Source organism: Oncorhynchus gorbuscha, linkage group LG18, assembly GCF_021184085.1.
Source record: "Oncorhynchus gorbuscha isolate QuinsamMale2020 ecotype Even-year linkage group LG18, OgorEven_v1.0, whole genome shotgun sequence".
Taxonomy (NCBI): domain Eukaryota; kingdom Metazoa; phylum Chordata; class Actinopteri; order Salmoniformes; family Salmonidae; genus Oncorhynchus; species Oncorhynchus gorbuscha.
In genome coordinates this window covers 42,383,650-42,405,368 of record NC_060190.1, presented here as the reverse complement: position 1 = coordinate 42,405,368, position 21,719 = coordinate 42,383,650, and the positions used below count along the sequence as shown (strand labels likewise).

The window sequence follows — 21,719 nt, the reverse complement described above, 5'->3', positions numbered from 1 at the left end:
TCCCTAAAGAGAAGTATTGACAAAAACCTCATGAAGCTCAACGGGTCTCAAAGATGATATTTTCAGTGTCCGGACTGTTAAAAAAATATATATAATACCGTTAATGAGTTTGTACATAGGGAAATTAGTGGAAAGTGACAAAAAAACAAAGTTATTTTATTTGGCATGATGTCATTTTATTCATCAAAAATGTATGGTACCAGCAAAACTTAACAGCCACAAACTGTTGATACTTTAGTTTCCTTTGAAAAAGATATATATAAAAAGTAAAGTCAAGATATCTATGCGATTATTAAATTGACCAAATACAAATGCTGGCTTTACAGTACATAACATTCCACATTAAAAATAAATGTCATATCTAAACATGTAAACCATACAAGTGAATGACTTCTGTATGAAGATTTCATAATTAAAACAATCCAGGGTAATAACTTCACTAAAGTGGTGTGATCATGCACACGCAGAGACCTTCTATTTATGATAGATCTACTCTCAAAATGTCAGTCTATAAATATATGTAAATTCTACAATGGTCATCAGCTGTATTTAGCAGTGACACCTCTAACTTCATAGACCGCGTCAAGAAGCAGAAAAGGCCTGCATCTTTCATTATATTGGGCTTTGGGTATGAATTTAAACTTCAACAGAATTTCAATGGGTAGAGTTTTGTACTAACAAAAACACTGAATTCACAGAAAGAGGTCAGTACAATTGTTAGTATCACATTAACATTTTCCCTGAGAAATTATTTTAAGGAAATGGGATAATTTGGGCATGTGGGCTGCTTTTATGCCTTTCACTGTAAAGCCAAAGCTTTAGTTTTACTGGGGTGCTTTGGAGGGAATGACCAAAATAGCAAGCAGGACATTTGTAGAAAATTTTAAATGACTCCACACAAAATCTAAAATATTTATCTATTAGCACCTCGAGTGTGATAAATTTTGTTTTATAAATAAAATGTAGAATTATTTTGAACACCCCTGCCCCAGTTTAAGCCGGGCAGTGGGCGCATACCTTCTTTTTTTAAATTAATAAATAAAAACGTGGCCAAGATATTCCAGTTATTTTTTACTTTAAAAAAAAGTAACCTTTATTTAACTAGGCAAGTCAGTTAAGAACAAATTCTTATTTACAATTATGGACGACGCTGGGCCAATTGTGCGCCGCCCTATGGGACTCCCAATCACGGCCTGATGTGATGCAGCCTGGATTCGTACCAGGGACTGTAGTGACACCCCTTGCACTGAGATGCAGTGCCTTAGACCGCTGCGCCACTCAGGAGCCCTGGGGAGTTATAATTGCAAGTGCCAGAGCAACTGGGTTAGGAAATTGTTCTTAAAGGGCCAATCCGCACTTGAAACAATAACAAAGCAGACAAAGCTGTTTTGATAAAAAGCTGAGGGATGGGCCTAGAGAAATGTAACCACTTAAATTCATAGACCGCGCTATGGATGCAAGGACTGACCCTCCAAGATTTGATGTACTGTGTTCTGATGGGGTACGACTGAACTATGGTCATGCGGCATTTCTAAGTAATATTCTTCAAGAAACAATTGATATACAAAGAGAATACAAAACATTAAGAACACCTGCTCTTTCCATGAAAGACTGAGCAGGTAAATCCAGGTGAAAGCTATGATATCTTATTGATGTCACTTGTTAAATCCACTTCAATCAGTGTAGGACTTTTAGCCTTGAGATAATTGAGACATGGATTTTGTATCTGTGCCATTCAGATGGTGAATGTGCAAGACAAAAGATTCAAGTGCCTTTTAACAGGATATGGTAGTAGGTGCCAGGCGCACCAGTTTCTGTCAAGAACTGCAGCGTTACTGTTTTTTTTAACGCTCAACGGTTTCCCGTATGTATCAAAAATGGTCCACAAACCAAAGGACATCTAACCAACTGTGGGAAGCATTGGAGTCACCATGTACCAGCATTCCTGTCCATGCCCCGACAAATTGAGTCTGTTCTGAGGGCAAAGGGGATTGTGGGGAGGTCTTCCTAATATTTTGTGTACTCAGTGTATATCATTAATTTATACGCTCAAAAATGGTTGTAACTGTGAATTGGCCCTTTAAGTGCTTGCTCTGATAAAGTCTTACGAAAATGAAGTTCTCTGTGTTCATAAAAAAAAAAATATTCTACAACGTACATGCATATAAATTGGTGGCAATTGCCTTTTTTGTAACAAACTCACTACACACAGTGTATTTCCCATATAAAATGATCACAGCTTTTCAAAGTCATAAAAATGCTGTCCCTTGAAAAAGCCGGCTCATTTGCCGAATTTTTAAAGTGCCACGTTGATCAAGCATGCTCGACATGATAAAAACCATCAACTCATTGGGGTAAACTGGATCATAGGCCTAACCTTCATATAATGCCAATCATAGTTAGGCTACCTGCCTAGTGGAATGTCAAGTGAGGGGTTCAAGGCTTCTTGTAAGGGTCAGATGATGAGGATGGGCACTTACGAAGGTCTGGCTGGTACTAAGGCACAGGAGGCGCACTGCATCCTCCATGTTAGGTCACCCCTGTGAATTCTTTCTAGCTACGGACTGTATCACTGTCAATAACCACTCCTCCAACGTGTTCTTCTAATCTCTCCACCATCGTGTCGCTGTCCATGTCCTTCAGCAGGTAAATGTCATTGTGGCCAGTCAGCATCTGTTGAGAAGTGAAGAAGAGCGTGAGAGATGGTTAATCTCATGCAATGCGAGTTTGATTCTCTTATTACTGAATGTCAATAAGCACTCGATTGGTTGGATCTCATTCATCAAATCATTAACCATTCCTGGGAAATGCTTAAGCAGTTGTATGTTGACTGTGCATTGACTATGTACTGTAAGCAGCAAAGCCCTTTTCATCAAGTGATTGTGAGTGTTCAATTATTATTATGAAATGGTTGCTACAGACGAGCCCTGCTAGAGCTGCCCCGGTCAACTGTAAGTGCTGTTATTATGAAGTAGAAAAGTCTAGGAGCAACAACGGCTTAGCCGCAAATTGGTAGGCCACACAAGCGTATAGCGCGTAAAAATAGTATGTTCTCAGTTGCAACACTTTATTGAGTTCCAAACCTCCTCTGGAAGCAATGTCAGCACAATAACTGTTAGTCGGGAGCTTGATGAAATGGGTTTCCATGGCCAAGCATCCGCACACAAGCCTAAAATCACCATGCGCAATGCCAAGTGTGGGCTGGAGTGGTGAAAGCTCAGCACCATTGGACTCTGGTGCAGTGGAAACGCGTTCTCTGGAGTGATGAATCACACTTCACCATCTGTTAGTTCGATGGACAAATCTGGGTTTGGCGGATGCTGGGAGAATGCTACCTGCCCCAATGCATAGTGCCAATTGTAAAGTTTGGTGGAGGAGGAATAATGGTCTGGGGCTGTTTTTCATGGTTCAGGCCAAGCCCCTTAGTGCCAGTGAAGGAAAATCTTAACGCTATAGCATACAATGGCATTCTAGACAATTCTGTGCCCCCAACTTTGTGGCAACGGTTTGGGGAAGGCCCTGTCCTGTTTCAGCATGACAATGCCCCCGTGCACAAAGTTAGGTCCATACAGAAATGCTTTGTCGAGATCGGTGTGGAAGAACTTTACTGGCCTGCACAGAGCCCTGACCTCAACCCCATCAATTGAAACGCAGACTGTGAGCCAGGCCTAATCGCCCAACTAATGTTCACTAATGTTCGTGGCTGAATGGAAGAAAGTCCCGCAGCAATGTTCCAACATCTAGTGGGAAGCCTTCCCATAAAAGTGGAGACTGTTATAGCAGCAATGGGGGGACCAACTCCATATTAATGCCCATGATCATCGATGTAAGCAACATTTCTTTGTTAAGAGGGAAATGAGTGTCAGCAATTTTCGGTTTAGCGTCCCAACTCTAGTCTTGGTGTCTATCAAATTGTAAAGGCTACCTTGTTCTCTCCTCTGGCAACGGACCGACGCGCACTGGCACATGCAGAGGCGCACACGTGGATAGCTCTCTAACATCTTGAAAGTGCGCCTTGAGTATTATGACGTTCAAAAGTTGTTTTTGCCGTGGTGGCAACAATTAAGTAGCTGCACAATATAATGGAAACACTAGTCACTTCCTTCACATGTTTTAAGACCTTTGAAAACAGATAAATTAATTTAAGACTACGAACCTCTTGACACCCTGTGAATTGCCACTGTTCTTTGACAACCAGCAGGTTGTGCACAGCTGACATTTGTGTTGGTGTATCTTTTAAACACTGTCTTGTTCAGTTTTAGGTGTCATACTCTGGCTGTTCCTCTATGAACACAGAAGGTCTGTTGTTGCTTACCCTGCTGGCCAGACAGGACACGTCCAGACAGGAGACCCCCAGGGCTATCAGACAATGCCACACCTGTGGACACACACAAAGAGGGTAGGAGGTCAGAAGAGGGTCATTGTACTCCCTATAATAGTTTACAATGAATCTTTCCAAACCCTGTATTCAGTATTCAGCATTGAAAAGTAATCACCTCATTCTGGTGTTAATATACAGTGTTATGTGCTAATCTAGCCCGGTCCGTGGTGTTATAATGACTGCTATAGTAACTCACCAGGTAGCCCACAAAGCATAGGTATGCTATACAAAGAAAGCCCGCCAGCACATAGAGAGCCACACTGCTTAGGCTGGTCACATAGACCACCACAAAGTGCATGTTGATGGCACAGACCACCAGGATGACCACCCCTCCGCCTATCTTCCACACCCTGAGGAGCACAGGCACAGCTGAGATGGTAAGTTGGCACAATGATAAATTGTCACCGTCATCACATGTATGAAATCATTTCTCTATCAGTGCAAATACAGAAAATCTAACTGCATCCAAAATGGCACCCTTATTTCCTACAGGCCCTGTTCAAAAGTAGTATATTATGTAGGGAATAGTGCTGAGCGATGAACCAAAATTTCAGGGGGGGGTTCGGTTATTAAACAGCTAATTGACAGAGGTCGGTTCAATTAGTTTCTCTAGAGAAATCAAGTAATTCACAAGATAAATTAAGTCAAGAACTATGTTGGATGCTGGGCTGATTGGAAGTTGTAGTTTTCATTAGGCAAATATTCAACCTAGCTCAACACAGAAACTTGGAAATTAACTATAATGAATGACCATAATCCATTGCGCCTGTTCTTTCCGGCCACAGAAAGAGTTGGATACACACAGAGACCGCATGAAAGAGGAATGACAACACAACGAAGAGAGGGACAGACAGTTCGTGAGGTAGCTCTACCTGATTGATAGTTTAGCTACTACTATCCTACCTAAATAGGATGACTTGTTCAATGAGAAGCACAGAAATAACAGATGGTTGTCTGGCTGGCTGCTACTGCTTGAGCAGAGATGATGGTTGGTAGCATGGCGAGTGCAACACAAGGGTTGTGGGATCGATTCCCACGGGGACCAGTACAAAAAAACATAGCTTTCACTACTGTAAGTAACTCTTGATAAGAGCATCTGCTAAAATAACTCAAATGTTCCACTACAAGTCCATGGTGTTTGCCTACAAAACAAAAAGAGGAACTGCCCCTTCATACCGTCAGGCTATGCTCAAACCCTTCATCTCAACCCGAGCACTCCGTTCTACCATCTCTGGTCTCTTGGCCCTCCCACCGATAATGGGAGGGCAACCCCCACTCTGCCCAATCTCTTCTCTGTCCTGGCACCCCAATGTTGGAACCAGCTTTCCCCTGAAACTAGGACAGCAGAGTCCCTGCTCATCTTCCAAAAGCACCTGAAACCATAACTCTTCAAATAATATCTTAAATAATCTCCTCCTCACCTCAACTACTATGCCTGTAATATGTGGTTGTCCCACCTAGCTATCTTAAGATGAATCCACTCACTAACTGTAAGTCGCTCTGGATAGGAGTGTCTGTTAAAAGACTCAAAATGTAAATGTAAAATTAGATGATGATTTAAAGGAATTAAATTATAAAGTCATCAAATAAAAACTAAGTAATATACACAACTGAAATATTGTATTAAAGTAAGTAATGTGAATACATTTTGGTTGAGAAGCAGTAATAGGCATTCACTACCATCATGGGGCTCTTATTGTTTTATTCTGTGTTGTTACAGAATTCAACCCACTGTCAGTGGCAGGAAAAAGGCAGGTGATGGCTGAGGGAAGTTCTAAAATAATTTTAATGTCATTATTTTAAAATGCATTTAATGTTTAAAATAATACGGATTATTTTTTAATAACGGAACCAACCTCAAAAAGCACTAATCGCTCAGCACAAGTAGAAAAGTAGGTTATATTTGAGACGCATCCCTGTCATCACGTCTATGAATTAATTGGTCTATCGGTGAAAACACAGAACCAATCGAAGTCGTATAATAATAATTTGGTGGGTGCTTATATTTTTCCTATTTTATGTACGTATGAATTATACGCATCTGTGAATCGGAAATGTGTTTTTCTTTTTTTTTTGCATATCGCAACTCCCCTCAGAGTCAGGGTCAGCCATTATCAAAGGCAACCCTGGAGCAATTAAGGTTCGGTGCCTTGCCCAAGGGCATATCGGGGATTCAAACAAGCGGTTACTGGCCCAACGCTCTAACCCCTACCTGGCAGGAGACCTGCCATCCATCTCTGGGGTAGAGGGTTATGATGACTCACAGTCCATTAGCGAAGTCATTCATGATGGATGTCAGACTGGTGAAGGTCAGGATGGGGATCAGAGCAAACGGCAGCTATAGAACAAGGAAAGGCAGAAAGAACAGTTAAAACTGACTGCATTCACTCCCCTTCTATACTTTTGAATACAAGCATCAGCATAACACCCTAAAAGACTCCCAGCCAGCCCTGATTAGCTGCACTGGGAGGACAGCAGTACCCAGTCTCCATGGTGTTGCCTCTCTAACCTGCATGTCCCCAGACCCAGCCTCTACTCTCTCTGACCTGCCCCCTTGTCTCCTCTCTCTGACCTGCATGTCCCCAGCCCTCATGTCTCCTCTCTGTCAAGCCTCCCTGTCTCCTCTCTTTCTTTGTCCTCCATGTCCCCAGGCCTCCCACTCGCTCCGACCTGCATGCTCTGCAGCACGTTGAGGAAGTCGTTCATGCCCGTCAGGTGTTGCACGTCCTGGAAGATGGCCACCAGCAGGGTGGGGAAGATGGCGATGGAGCGGGTGAGAAGAACCCGTGCAAAACGGGACCAACGCAGATTCAAGAAACCCTGAGGCAGGGGCAAAGAGAGAGAGAAAACTAACAGTCAACACACCCACACAAAACCCATTATCTCCAACACACACACACACACACACACACACACACACACACACACACACACACACACACACACGGTTAACAATACAATTTGCAAACTCTCAAACACACAGAAACACAGTCAATGAGTATATCAGCACGTTCTCACCTCCATGACAAACTGGCCAGAGTAAGTGCCAGTCATGGTGGAGCTCTGTCCGGCAGCAAGGATCCCGATGGCCCAGATGTAGAGGGCTACAGGGCCAAAGAAACAACCCAGCACCACCCCCTGTACAGTCAGAGAGAGACAGACAGATACATACAGAAAGACAGTCCCCTTTATGGTTATGCATCTTATCAAGACCTAAATAAATGTAATTTATTGACAGATCCTGTCATTTCCTATCACAGGAGGCCATGTAGACTGTTGTTAATCCATTAAAGACATACCCCCTTGTAGATGTCCACCTGTAGCCTGCTGTTGTCCAGGGGGAAGAGGTCTGTGTGTGGACTGTCTGATGCATTGCACATTGCATTCTGTGACACACAGAGAAGAGCAGCAGCACATCACAAACAAAGGACGTCACTGATTTAGAGGTGCCATACTGGCCATGCTATATTACTATTTATAAACTGGGTGGTTTGAGCCTTGAATGCTGATTGGCTTATAGCCTTGGTATATCAGACCGTATACCACAAGTATGACAAAAGTTATTTTTACTCTTCTAATTAGGTTGGCAACCAGTTTATAATAGTAATAAGGCACATAGGAGGTTTGTAATATATGGCCAATATACCACGACTAAGGACTGTGTCCAGCCACTCAGTGTTGCGTCGTGCATAAGAACAGTCCTTAACCGTGGTATATTGGCCATATACCACTCCTCCTCGGGCCTTATTGCTTAAATAAAACATCTGTAAAGGAGTGTTACATTCTGAGGCATAAGATGACATGCTGGGTCTGGTTAGTCATTATACCCACCACTTCAATGTTGGTTTTCTCGTAGAAGGCCTCGGCAAACACAGCTACAACGAAGACGTTGATGAGGAAGGAGATGAAGAGAGCGATAGTAGACTCGATGAAGTAGTATTTGTTGGCCTCCTTCACCTCCTTCTTGTTCCCACGATCTATTGACCGAGACTAGACGATAAAATATCATTCATATTAATTAAAATATAAAATCACAATTGCTGTGACATTGGACTTTCAGGTTGTTTGCCCCCAAAAAACTGTTGCAATGATTCTGTTCCAATAATTCTCAAAATGTATTCACTAATATTATATATGTCATAGTGAAGGTCTATGATGGCTCTGGGGCAGCATGTAGCCTAGAGGTTACAGAGGAGAGCCAGCAACCGGAGGCAGGAAGTGAGCTGGCAAACTGGAGGGTTGCTGGTATCAATTCCCAGTTTTCATGGGCACACAAATTCAAAATAATGTATGCGATTGCAAAATCAAATGCTTCCAACCAAAAGATTCACCTTACCTTGATACTTAAAACCTAAATCGATGCAGTCATTAACGTGGTTCTTCAATAATTATGCATTTGGTGTCCAGCTGATTAGTTGTGATATTTTCACATCATCTGATCCAAGAAGGAATTTTCCAAATGACAATCAAGAGACAAACAGCTGTTGTGATGGCACATGTGATGCAACAACAGCCCAACTGCTGGAAAAAAAAAGAGTTTGCGAGGTATGCCCAGAACAGGTATTCCCAAACGGGGGTACCCCAGTTGCCGTCGGGTGTACGCAAAATAAAAATATGATTCACATTTTCAAACAGTCCATTTAGATTTTCCAACGGGTTCATACATTTGGATGAGGTTTTATTTCCTCGCCTGAGTAGCTGCCAAAAATAGTGAAATGAGCGAAATAACAACACAATGTCAAATACAGGTAGCGAAGTCCAATAATTAACATCCAATCACATTAAACCGTTACTCTCTCGCGGGAATTCCAAAAGTAGCTGCTGCTCATTCCGTTTGCTTGAAAACTGATAAATTATAAAAATAAATAATTAAAAAGTAAGGCCCGCGTCCATAGACACACATACCAGCTCTACTGGTAGTACTGCTACGACCTGCACCTGTCGACGACACAAGTTGTTCTGCTTTCAAAAGCACATCCAATGCTAGCATCAGTAATTCTACATGTGTTGTTAGCATAGCTAGCATGGACACTGACAGTTGTGAATCTGATGCAGCCGAAGAGCTACTGCCCCCTTACCCGGGAAAGCCCCGAACAACAGACAAGGACGTTGGACCATCGAAGAGGCGCAAATATGATGAGAACTACATTGATTTGGGGGTCACATATTGGGAGTAGTGCCTTTCCTATGCGCAAAAGTACTGTCTCACAACTCAATGAAACCTTCACTATTGCGCAGACATTTAGAAACAGAACATGCCAATTTCAAAAATAAGCCACAGAAGTTTTTTGAGCGAGAATTAAGATGACTTTCAAGTAGTAAGACATGTATAAAAGCAACAGATACCATTAATAAGAAGGGGCTAGAAGTGTCTTATATGATGATTTATCAAGTGGCTAGGACAGGAAAGCTCCATTCTATTGTGGAGGACTTAATTCCTCCTGCTGCGGCAGATATGGCTGGGACAATGCTGTGGGAAAAAAAACTATACAGACAATGCCTTCAAACAATACTGTTTCCCAACACAGTGACATGGCAGGAGATGTTTTGAAACAATTACTGCTTAGCATACAAGCCAGTGAATTCAGGCACAGCTCCTGGTATATGTCCATTACGTTTATGGGGGGAGGGGGGGTCAGTTAAGGGAGACATCTTCTGCAAACCAGGACAACAGGAGGGGATCTTTTTAAAGTACTGGATAGCTTTGTGACATCAAATGGACTTTGCTGTTCAAGATGTGTTGGTATCTGTACTGATGGTGCAAAAGCCATGACAGGGAGACATAGTGGAGTGGTAACGAGCATGCAAGCAGTTGCTTCCGATGCCACTTGGGTACACTGCAGCATCCACGAGAGGCTCTTGCTGCCAAAGGAATGCCTGACAGCTTGAAATACGTTTTGGACACTACAGTGAAAATGGTTAACTTTGTTGAAGCAAGGCCCCTGAATTCTCATGTATTTTCTGCACTATGCAATGATATGGGCAGCAAGCAGTAACGCTTTTACAACATACAGAAGTACGCTGGTTATCAAGGGGCAAAGTATTGACACGTTTAAAAAATTGAGAGACAGGCTTAAAGTTTTCTTTACTGACCATAATTTTTACTTGTCTGATCACTTGCATGATGACGAGTTTCTCACAAGACTGGCCTATCTGGGTGATGTTTTTTTCTCACCTGAATGATCTGAATACAGGATTACATGGACTCTCCGCAACTATATTCAATGTGCGGGACAAAATTGAGCCTAAGATGAAGAAGTTAGAGCTCTTCTCTGTCTGCATTAACAAGAACACACAAGTCTTCCCATCATTGATTTTTTTTGTGTGCAAATGAACAAGCTTATGGACAATGTCAAATGTGATATAGCGAAGCACCTGAGTAAGCATGGTGTGCAATTACGCAGGTACCTTCCCGAAACGGACGACACAAACAACTGGATTCATTATCAAATCAAATCAAATGTTTTATTTGTCACATACACATGGTTAGCAGATGTGGACAGTATGCCCTGCCTACTGTCCACTTACCGATATCTGAACAAGAAAGCCTCATCGAAATTGCAACAAGCGGTTCTGTGAAAATGTCATTTAAATCAGAAGCCACTGCCAGATTTCAGGATTGAGCTGCGCTCAGAGTATCCTGCCTTGTCAAATCATGCTGTTAAGACACTGATGCTCTTTGCAACCACATACCTATGTGAGAGTGGATTCTCAGCCCTGAATATAAACTAAATACAGGCACAGGCTGTGTGTGGAAAATGATTAAAGACTGAGACTCTTTCCAAAAGAACCCAACATTGCAGAGTTACGTGCATCCTTTCAAGCACACCCTTCTCATTATGCTGAAGTGAGTTATTCACAATTTTCAATGAACAAATAAGGTTTTAAATGTAAGATGGCTAAATAAATAGCAAAATAATTGAATATTATTATTTTTGGCCTGGTCCTATAAGAGCTCTTTGTCACTTCCCACGAGCCGGTTGTGACAAACTCACACTCATTCTTATGTTTAATTCATGTATCGTATAGTGTGTGTGTGTGTGTGTGTGTGTGTGTGTGTGTGTGTGTGTGTGTGTGTGTGTGTGTGTGTGTGTGTGTGTGTGTGTGTGTGTGTGTGTGTGTGTGTGTGTGTGTGTGTGTGTGTGTGTGTGTGTGTGTGGCAGGCTTACAATGATGGCAAAAAACAACATCTGAGTGTCCGCTGACCCTGGTGATAGAGGGGATACACAGCTCGAGGTTGAATGTTTGAACGGGTACAGGACTATAAAAAGTTTGGGAACCACTGGTCCAACATATTTTGGAGTCTCATTCATTACGCAAGTTAAGACAGTTGTGCCTGGTCCTACGTTGGCTCGAAATATCCCTAGCAAATTGATATGGATCTGTTGTTGTCTGCTTGATTTACAGAAGCATCTCGTTAGATTTAACAGAGAACGCATCAAGGTAATGAGTTCATATGAGTCTGCTGTGTGCAATTGTGTAGTGATGAGTTTGGATTTCTGAGCTTTAACTATTATTAATCATAAGATTTAATAGAGACATGAGAGGTGCAATAGCTGAGGGTTTACACCATGAGTTGTCTGTAGGAGGAAGGGTTATGTTGGGTGGGAGGGGCTGAGTGCAGGGGAAATGGTCACACGTGGCTGTACTGATAAGGGGAGAGAGCCGTGGATGGGGGGGTCGAGGTCAGGTCAGGTTAAGGGAAGAGGAACCGTTTATTTCCCATTTCACTTAGTTTCCTACCTAGTAATAAAGCAATGTTTAGCGAGAAGGAGGAGACTCCACCCAAAGTGGGGTACATATACCACCACTATTGTAACCATGCCTTTGTCGATTCACCTGTTTGATCCTTTGGGAAGAATACATTTGGTTTAAGCTTTCATAGTGTCCGTCGAGTTCTTACACTGATAATTAGAACCTAACAGTAGGATAGACCAGGGGTTCCCAAACTTTATCACTCGGGGCCCCCCTTCCAGCATTGGACAACATCCTGCACCCCCGCTGAGCACGAGTCATGCCTATTTATATGGGTAAATGCACTGTTCATAACACAAACTCTTCACAACCCACTTGTTGGTGGAGAGAATTTTTCAGGTTAAAGCTAATTTCATGCAATTCTACACATTTTGTCATGGGGTGCAAAACTAAAATCTGAAATTTTAAATTAAGTTTTCTTGCAATTCAATACATGTTGCCATGTCTAATGTGTCACTAAAAGTTACAAAAAAATTGCACCAATATCTATGGTCTAAAAAAACATTAGCTGACATGGGCCAGTTAATCTGGACATTTCTGACAAGTTATAAATAGCTCTCCAAGGTCTGCAATGACTGACATGATAAGAAGAACTGATTCCAATTTCAAAATTATACCTTGTGCATTCTACTACTACAACTTTCAAGAGTAAGTTTAAAGCCAGACTGAGTTCCTTTAACCTCTTAGATGTTGATTTCCACAGACAGAGTTCCTTTAACCCCGCACACAGTTTGGGATCCACTGGGATGGAATATTGCGCAAAATCAACCCCTGTTCCTATGATTTATTCTGGATATAATGACAAAGTATACTGAACAAATATGTAAACATTCTTCCACTGCAAATCTACCATTCCAGTGTTTTACTTGCGACATTGTATTTACTTCACCACCATGGTCTTTTTTTTTGCCTTTACCTCCCTTCTCACCTCACTTGCTCACATTGTATATAGACTCATTTTTCTACTGTATTATTGACTGTATGTTTGTTTTACTCCATGTGTAACTCTGTGTTGTTGTATGTGTTGAACTGCTTTGATTTATCTTGGCCAAGTAGCAATTGTATATGAGGACTTGTTCTCAACTTGCCTACCTGGTTAAATAAAAGGTGAAATAAAAATAAATTGCAACAATTTCAAAAGGTTTTTATTGAGTTACATTTCATACGAGGAAATAAATCCATTAGGCCCTAATCTATGGATGTCACATGACTGGGAATACAAATAAGCATTGGTTGGTCAAGGATACCTTAAAAAAAAGGTCCCCACAAATAGCCTCAGGATATCATCACGTTATATCTGTGCATTCAAATTGCCATCAATAAAATGCAATTATGTTTGTTGTCCGTAGCTTATGCCTGCCCATACCATAAACCCACCACCACCTTGGGGCACTCTGTTCACAGTGTTGACATCAGTAAACCGCTCGCCCAAACGATGCCATACATGTGGTCTGCGGGTGAGGCCTGTTGGGCGTACCGACAAATTCTCTAAAATGACGTTGGAGGCGGCTTATGGTAGAGAAATGAACATTAAATGATCTGGCAACAGCTCTGGTGGACATTCCTGCAGTCAGCATGCCAATTACAAGCTCCCTCAAAACCTGAGACATCTGCACATTTTAGAATGGCCTTTTATTGTCTACAGCACAAGGTGCACCTGTGCAATGATCATGCTGTTTAAATCAGATTCTTGATATGCCACACCTGTAAGGTGGATGGATTACTTTTGGCAAAGTAGAAATGCGTATGCATAATGTGCATATGGAACATTTCTGGGATAATTTATTTCTGTTCATGAAACATGGGACCAAAACTTTACATGTTGCATTTATATTTTTGTTCAGTGGGCTTATTCACAATATGTTCTGGTAATTAAATAACATGACAAATACATTTTGTTTTCCATGTTACATCTGCAATGTAAACAATACGAGGGGCTTAAAGACGACAACTTGAACTTGGAGCTCAGAAATTAAAATACTCGAATAGGCCAACCTTAAAAATCAGACATTACCTCAATCTGTTGCTTGAAAAGTCCTTGTAATTATTGGAGACAATTTATAAGTCATAATTAACACCCTTTTAATTATCTGTGATTTCATTTTTGATCAGTTAATGAGAGAGATGTCGCCACTTTCGTTTGTTTCCCGCTACTTCAATTGAAGGGTGTTACTCTACTCTGTTGAGGTAAAACCATGTGCGGTTATTATGAGGACAACATCTAATGTTGGCTTCAACTTGGCTTTCCATACAAATCCTTCTGTTTAAAAAAGCAACCTGGTTTTTGGTCACTTTCTCATTATAAAAACAGCGACTGTGAGATTAAAAATGGTGAGATTAATGCTACCGCTTTTTATGTGTGCCTGCGTCTGCCATAGTCTACAGAAAATCTATTTCGTCAGGCAATGTCTACATTCTCACATTTAATCAGTTGAATATCAATGCATTGGCAAGGCCTACAAAATGCATTATTCTTAAAGTGATAATGGACTACTTTTTCTGACACTTTTAGCATGTTTTTTTTGGGGGGGGGGGGGGGGGAGTTCTGTATTAGGCCCTTGAACATCACAATTAAGTATTTTAAAAGGTCCATGAAAGTCCTTGAATTTGACTTATCAATGTCTGTATGAACCCTGCTTCAAGGATGTATAGTCCTAGGCCTTTGTTGTTGTATAGCTGGAGTTATGGGCCAATTTACATATATTCATTCCTCTAAGTACATATGTGGAACTGCATGAAAATCTTTTTTATGTACGTTTCAAAGCATTTCAAATGTTGATCCCAATGTCACACATTGGCCCCATTATTTATAGAAAGACCCTTATGTAAGCCTATGTATGTCTGTCTTTCGGAGGCATTGGGTTAAAAGCGGAAGTCAAATTTCGGTTGGCCCTTGTTTGGTCTTAAGTCATAGTGAAGGTCCAATTCCTTGTACTATGTCCCAATTACTTATTTGACTAAACTGCACTGTCACAGTAAAGGCATTTTGCACCCCTGTACGATGTCAGTGAAAGTCTTATACTATGGGCCTCTGTTGCGCCTTGCGGTTGGATGCCACAGTTGCTATACCAAGCGGTGATGCAGCCAGTCAAGATGCTCTCAATGGTTCAGCTGTATAACGGAGGATCTGAGGGTTCATACTATGTCAAAGCAAGTCTTTGACTACCCGGCACCATGTCATAATGCAAGAGACCTACCTTGACGAGAGCTGAGTGCAGGTAGATGTTGTGGGGCATGATGACGGCTCCTACGATGCCTACAGCCTGCTCCATCTGGGCAGGACCACAGCCCTCACAGTACGGCAGAAACATCCCCTTCAGCAGCTCCCCCTGGTCCGGACGCACCATCACATACTACAGGCACATACAAGAAAAGACAGTCAGATACACATACGCAGAAACAAAAACCTACCCAATTCTATCAAAGCTACGGTATATATTATCAAACCTGCTGCCAGGTCTACGGGAGAAGTTGGAAAGTGTTAATGATCAATACAGAGAAAAACTTGTTCTTACCTCATACCCAAAGCTTACAGCCATGATGGTGATGAGAAACCCAAAGAAGGCTTCAAGTTTTCTCAGGCCTAAAAAACAAAAGTTGAAAATCACATTGAAACACACCAGTACCCAAGGACCATTAAATCACATACACATCTTGGTGTGCGTCAAAGAAACACTCACCATATTTATCTAGAAAGAGGAACACAAAGGTGTCAATGATGGTGATGAGGACACCTCCCCAAAGTGGAATCCTGGTAGATGGCAAACAACAATGTTAGTTTGAGCCCAATAAATTGACCTCTAGAGCGGCCGTTTTATGCCTATGTCTACATCCCAAAAGTCACTGCATGTCTGCATCTCCACTTTTGACCAGAGGCACCCTATTCCCTATATTGTGCACTACTTTTGAACAAAGGTTATACAGTGCATTCATTATACAGTGCATTCAGACCCTTTGACTTTTTTCAAGTTTTTTGTTATGTTACAGCCGTATTCTAAAATGGGTTAAATCACCCCCCCCCCATCAATCTACACACAATACCCCATAATGACAAAGCAAACACTGTTTTTTAGAATTTTTTACAAATGCATTAAAAATCTAAAACTGAAATATAACATTTACTTAAATATTCAGACCCTTTACTCAGTACTTTGTTGAAGAACCTTTGGCAGCGATTACAGACTCGAGTCTTTTTGGGTATTACGCTACAAGCCTGGAACATTTGGGGAGTTTCTCCCATTTGTCTCTGCAGATCCTCTCAAGCTCTGTCAGGTTTGATGGTGAGCATAGCTGCACAGCTATTTTCAGGTCTCTCCAGAGATGTTCGATCGGGTTCTGGCTGGGCCACTCAAGAACATTCAGAGACTTCTTCTGAAGCAACTCCTGCATTGTCTTGGCTGTGTGCTTAGGGTTGTTGACCTGTTGGAAGGTGAACCTTCACCCCAGTTGGAGGTGCTGAGCGCTCTGGAGAAGGTTTTTTATCAAAGATCTCTCTGTACTTTACTCCGTTCACCTTTCCCTCGATCCTGACTATAGTCCTCCAAACGTGATGCTTGGTATTCAGGCTAAAGAGTTCAATATTGTTTTCATCAATATTGTTAATCATGGTCAGAGTCCTTTAGGTCTCTTTTGGCAAACTCCATGCGGGGTGTCATGTGCCTTATACTGAAGAGTGAATTCCGTCTGACCACTCTACCATAAAGGTCTGACTGGTGATGCTGCAGAGATGGTCGTCCTTCTGGAAGGTTCACCCATCTCCACAGAGGAACTCTGGAGCTCTGTCAGAGTGACCATCGGGTTTTTGGTCACCTCCCTGACCACCCCATTATTGCTTAGTTTGGCCGGGCGGCCAGCTCTAAGAAGAGTCTTGTTGGTTCCAAACTTCTTCCATGTAAGAATGATGTTGGCCACTGTGTTCTTGGGGACACCTTCAATGCTGCAGACATTTTTTGGTACCCTTCCTCAGATCTGTGCCTCGACACAATCCTGTCTTATATAGACAGATGTCTGCCTTTCCAAATCATGTTCAATCAATTTAATTTACCCCAGGTGGACTGCAATCAAATGGTATAAACATTTCAAGGATGATCAAAGGAAACAGGATGCACCCGAGCTCAATTTTGAGGTATTTCTGTTTCTTATAAATATCTAAAAAAAAAATATATAATAAAATAATAAAAATATCTAAAAACCTGTTTTGGCTTTGTCATTATGGGGTATTGTGTGTAGATTGATGATTTTATTAATCCATTTCAGAATAAGGCTGTAACATAACAAATTGTGGAAAAAGTCAAGGGGTCTGAATACTTTCCGAATGCACTGACAAAGGGAAACCCAGACGCGAGCTGTCCAGTGACGCGAGCCTTCCAGACAAGTTAAATACCAACTATGCGCACTTCGAAGCTAGCAACACTCAACTATGCATGCACCATCTGTTACGGACGACTGTGTGATCACGCTCTCCGTAGCCGATGTGAATAAGACCTTTAAACAGGTTAACATTCTCAAGGCCACAGGGCCAGAAGCATCACCAGGACGCATACTCAGAGCATGCACTGACCAGCTGGTGTCTTCACTGACATTTTCAACATCTCCCTGACCCAGTCTGTAATACCTACATGTTTCAAGCAGACCACCATAGTCCCAGTGCCCAAAAATACCAAGGTAACCTGTCTAAATGGCTATTGCCCCGTAGCACTCACATCTGTAGCCATGAAATGCTTTGAAAGGCTGGTCATAACTCACATCAACAACATCATCATCATCCCAGACACCCTGGACCCACTCCAATTCACATACCACTCCAACAGATAACACAATCTCTATCACTGCCCTTTCACACCTGGATAAAAGGAATACCTATGTGAGAATGCTGTTCATTGACTACAACTCAGTATTCAACACCATTGTGCCCTTCAAGCTCATCACTAAGCTAAGGACCCTGGGATTAAACACCTCCCTCTGCAACTGTATCCTGGACTTCTTGATGGGCCGCCCCCAGGTGGTGAGGGTAGGCAACAACATATATGCCACGCTGACCCTCAACACAGGGGCCCCTTAGGCGTGAGTGCTTAGTCCCCTCCTGTACTCCCTGTTCACCGATGACTGCATGGTGCACAACTCAAACACAATCATTAAGTTTGCCGATGACAACAGTGGAAGGCCTGATTACCGACAACAAGACATCCTCAGGGAGGTCGTTAGAGACCTGGCAGTGTGGTGCCAGGACAAAAACCTCTCCCTCAACGTCAGCAAGACATAGGCGCTGATTGTGGACTACAGGAAACGGAGGGCCGAGCACGCTCCCATCCACTGGGCTGTTGTGAGTAGGTCGAGAGCTTCAAGTTTCTTAGTGTACACATCACTAAGGAACTATCATGGCCCACAAACATCAACACAATAGTGAAGAGGGCATAACAACACTTCTTCCCCCTCAGGAGGCTGAAAGGATTTGGCATGGGCCCTGAAATCCTCAAAAGGTTCTACAGCTGCACCATTGAGAGTATCTTGACTGGCTGCATCACGGCTTGGTATGGCAACTGTTTGGAGTCTTACCGCAAGACGCTACAGAGGGTAGTGCGTACGGCCCAGTATATCACTGGGGCCGAGCTCCCTGCCATCTAGGACCTCTAGACCAAGCGGAGTCAGAGGAAGGCCCTAAAAATGGTCTAATACTCCTACCACCCAAGTCAGACTGTTCTCTCTGCTACCGCATGGCAAGTTGTACCGATGCACCAGGTCTGGAACCAACAGGACCCTGAACAGCTTCTACCCCCCAAGCTAGAAGACTGCTAAATAGTTCAAAAGTTAACTAATAGCTACCCAGAATATAGGCATTGACCCTTTTTGCACTAATCTCTTTTGACTCATCACATACGCTGCTGTTACTGTTTATTATCTATCCCGTTGACTAGTCACTTTATCCCTACCTATACATATCCTTTCTCAATTACCTCGTACCCCTGCATATCGACCCAGTACTGGTACCTTGTGTATATAGCAAACTCCTTGTGTTATTATTTTTCTATTTCTTCTACTATTTATATGTTTGTCTCTACATTGTTGGGAAGGTCCCGTAAGTTAGCATTTCACTGTTCGTCCACACGTATTTACGAAGCATGTGACAAATAAAATTTGATCCTTAGTGTAGTAAATTGTAGTCTGTAGTTGGGCACTGGCTGGTGGTACTGTAGCTACCTGCCAACAGAGAGGAGGTTGAAGGCAATGGCACAGCCAATGACCTCCTGCATGTCTGAGCCAATGATGGCCAGCTCCACCATCAGCCACAGGATAATACGAGGAACCTGGGAGTGAGGAGGGGATGGAGGTGTGAATAACAAGACTGGATATAACACGCACAGCAACCACATTAAATTACATTAAACGAAACCAAACCCTTTTATATGGTGTTATCCCAGAGTGTGTATGAAGAACTGGAGTGTGTGTGTAAGGCGAGGGAGGGATACTCACAGTAGGGTACTGGCGGTTGCAGACCTCTGCTAGGTGCATCCCTGTGACAACCCCCAGGCGTGCAGCCAACCTCTGCAAGAGGAGGCCGACGATGGTGGCCCCTAACAATACCCACAGGAGCTGAAAGAGAGAGAACGGTACAGTGGTAATGAAGCATGGGATTTAATGAGTCAATGAAAGAGATAACTAAGAGCAAAAAGACCAGAGGGAACAGGGTATGCTGATTATAGAATTGAATGGAATAAAGTACAACTTCACTGTCAAACGGAGATAGAACTTTGCAGATTAAATCATTTTTTGCCATAGTTTTTGAGCATAGTACCCCTCCCGCTAGAGAGTGAAGGTCACCCGTGGCTGATGTTGTGTCTGTGTTCACCTTAAAGCCAGCTTTAGCTCCAGACTGTAGATCAGACTCGATGTTCCCTGGGTCCAGATAGGCGATGCTCATCAAGAAACCAGGTCCCGTAAAGGCCCAGAGTTTACGGAAACTGAACATCTGAACGAGAGAATCACAAATAGCACAGTTAATTGAAGTTAGGATGATTCATAATTTCTAAACTATTCTATAGTCAAAGCAACTTTGTGTATATCACTTTATACAGGTCATAAACTTAATGTAATAGGCTCTGAGGCCCTGTGATGTCACGGACTGAGGTAATAATAATCTCTATGATGTCAGACAGAGGTAACAATAATCCCTGTGATGTCAGACAGATAATAATCCCTGTGATGTCATAGGCTCGATGACTCAATAATCATTGTGATGTCATACCTGGTAAGGTTATAATAACTCTTGTGATTCCATAGGCTCGATGACTCAATAACTTTGAGGTCAGAGTCCATATGCGGTCATGAAAGCCCTTTGATACCATAGGCTCTGAGTTAATGCCGCGTTCAAAACATCTCAAACTTTCGACTTGGAAATAGAGCTCACCTTTATATTTCCAAGTCAAATGTTTGAGTTTCCTACTTGGAAAGTATCAGAATCAACCAACAGAAAGCTCTACGCAAAACAATATATGCACACTTTTAACTCTGAGGTTCTGAATTGTCTTGAAAGAACCATAGTATTCCTTGTGATGTCATAGAACCTGGGGGTCATAGGCTCTGTGTTAATAATCCCTGTGAGGTCATAAACCATGTAATGGCCTCAGTACCTGGGTGACATCCTCTGGGATTGGCACCTTCTCCTCAAAGTATGTAGAGAAGGGCTCGTCGTCTGGGGCCCCAGACACTGTTGAGGATGGCGGAGAGATGGAGCTGTGCTGGTCCTGGGTGGTCTGGATAACCCCATTCTCCTGTGGAGGCTCCTCTGAAGAAAGGAGAGGGGGGAAGAGGCAAAAAGGTCCCTCAACTATTTCAACAAAAGCAGCATATTGCCTATACTTCATTCTGTTGACATGAAAACAACAATTGTGAGCATATGACCTTAAACAATATGAAGAGATTCTATTCTACCCCCACTATTCCCATGACAAGCCATATGTTCTATACAGCACCAGATGAAAGCAGACCTTCATTGGCAACCTTGCCACAGTCAACAGATTGAAAGTAGAGCTTTCATTCTCCACAATCACTTCTGTCATTAACGTCATAAATGCCTAGAAGGCAGCATTTGCCATTTTCAACAAGAAAGTGCCACATATAGCCCGGTACATCAAAGTCATGTGTAAAGAGTGCGTCAATCAATACTCTGAAATCAGCTGAGTCCACAGGAAGGACCCACAAACCTGTTTTGACACAATTGTAAACACTTCAGGTTAAAAAATAAAAGTAGATGTAATGTCAACAATAGGTTAACGCAAGGCGACGTTGAGACAGCCTATAGGGAGATCAAAGACCTGGCAGTGTGATGCCAGGACAGAGTATGTGAGCGGAGGGAGGAGTGGAGAGTGCCTAATTTGACTGGAGCACAGAGCGAGTTTCCCCAAAGGCTAGAGCGTCTGCCTAGTCTGCCTTCTCGCCCAGAACAATTTTGGTCCAGTACCGTTCACTTCGCGAGTTCAGGGCATGCCCAGCCCAGCATGCATTTGTAGGCTATTTGGGTGCTGCTATAAGCCCATTGCTTCAGCTACTGTCATGGAATTCGCTAAATATTTTCATAAAGAAACTG

The 21,719-nt window shown here is 42.5% G+C and overlaps 1 protein-coding gene across 5 annotated transcripts in view; it reads right to left on the bottom strand.

Moving 5' to 3' along the window:
- Nucleotides 1-159: 159 nt before the first annotated feature.
- LOC124002618 (natural resistance-associated macrophage protein 2-like) overlaps nucleotides 160-21,719 on the bottom strand; it is a 45,602-nt gene continuing 24,042 nt past the window's right edge. For 4 of the 5 annotated variants that reach the window (XM_046310169.1, XM_046310168.1, XM_046310170.1 and 1 more), the window contains exons 3-17: nucleotides 20,764-20,918; nucleotides 19,983-20,102; nucleotides 19,607-19,726; nucleotides 19,334-19,440; nucleotides 15,817-15,887; nucleotides 15,652-15,719; nucleotides 15,334-15,489; nucleotides 8,213-8,371; nucleotides 7,681-7,767; nucleotides 7,400-7,519; nucleotides 7,052-7,201; nucleotides 6,646-6,719; nucleotides 4,578-4,731; nucleotides 4,316-4,378; nucleotides 160-2,673 (exon numbers count right to left, since the gene is read on the bottom strand). In XM_046310169.1, coding sequence (XP_046166125.1) covers nucleotides 2,554-2,673; nucleotides 4,316-4,378; nucleotides 4,578-4,731; nucleotides 6,646-6,719; nucleotides 7,052-7,201; nucleotides 7,400-7,519; nucleotides 7,681-7,767; nucleotides 8,213-8,371; nucleotides 15,334-15,489; nucleotides 15,652-15,719; nucleotides 15,817-15,887; nucleotides 19,334-19,440; nucleotides 19,607-19,726; nucleotides 19,983-20,102; nucleotides 20,764-20,918 — 1,724 coding nt within the window. In that variant the 3' untranslated portion in view covers nucleotides 160-2,553. Of the gene's footprint in view, nucleotides 2,674-4,315; nucleotides 4,379-4,577; nucleotides 4,732-6,593; nucleotides 6,720-7,051; nucleotides 7,202-7,399; nucleotides 7,520-7,680; nucleotides 7,768-8,212; nucleotides 8,372-15,333; nucleotides 15,490-15,651; nucleotides 15,720-15,816; nucleotides 15,888-19,333; nucleotides 19,441-19,606; nucleotides 19,727-19,982; nucleotides 20,103-20,763; nucleotides 20,919-21,719 lie in introns of those variants that run through there. The other variant, XM_046310172.1, reaches the window with a different exon arrangement.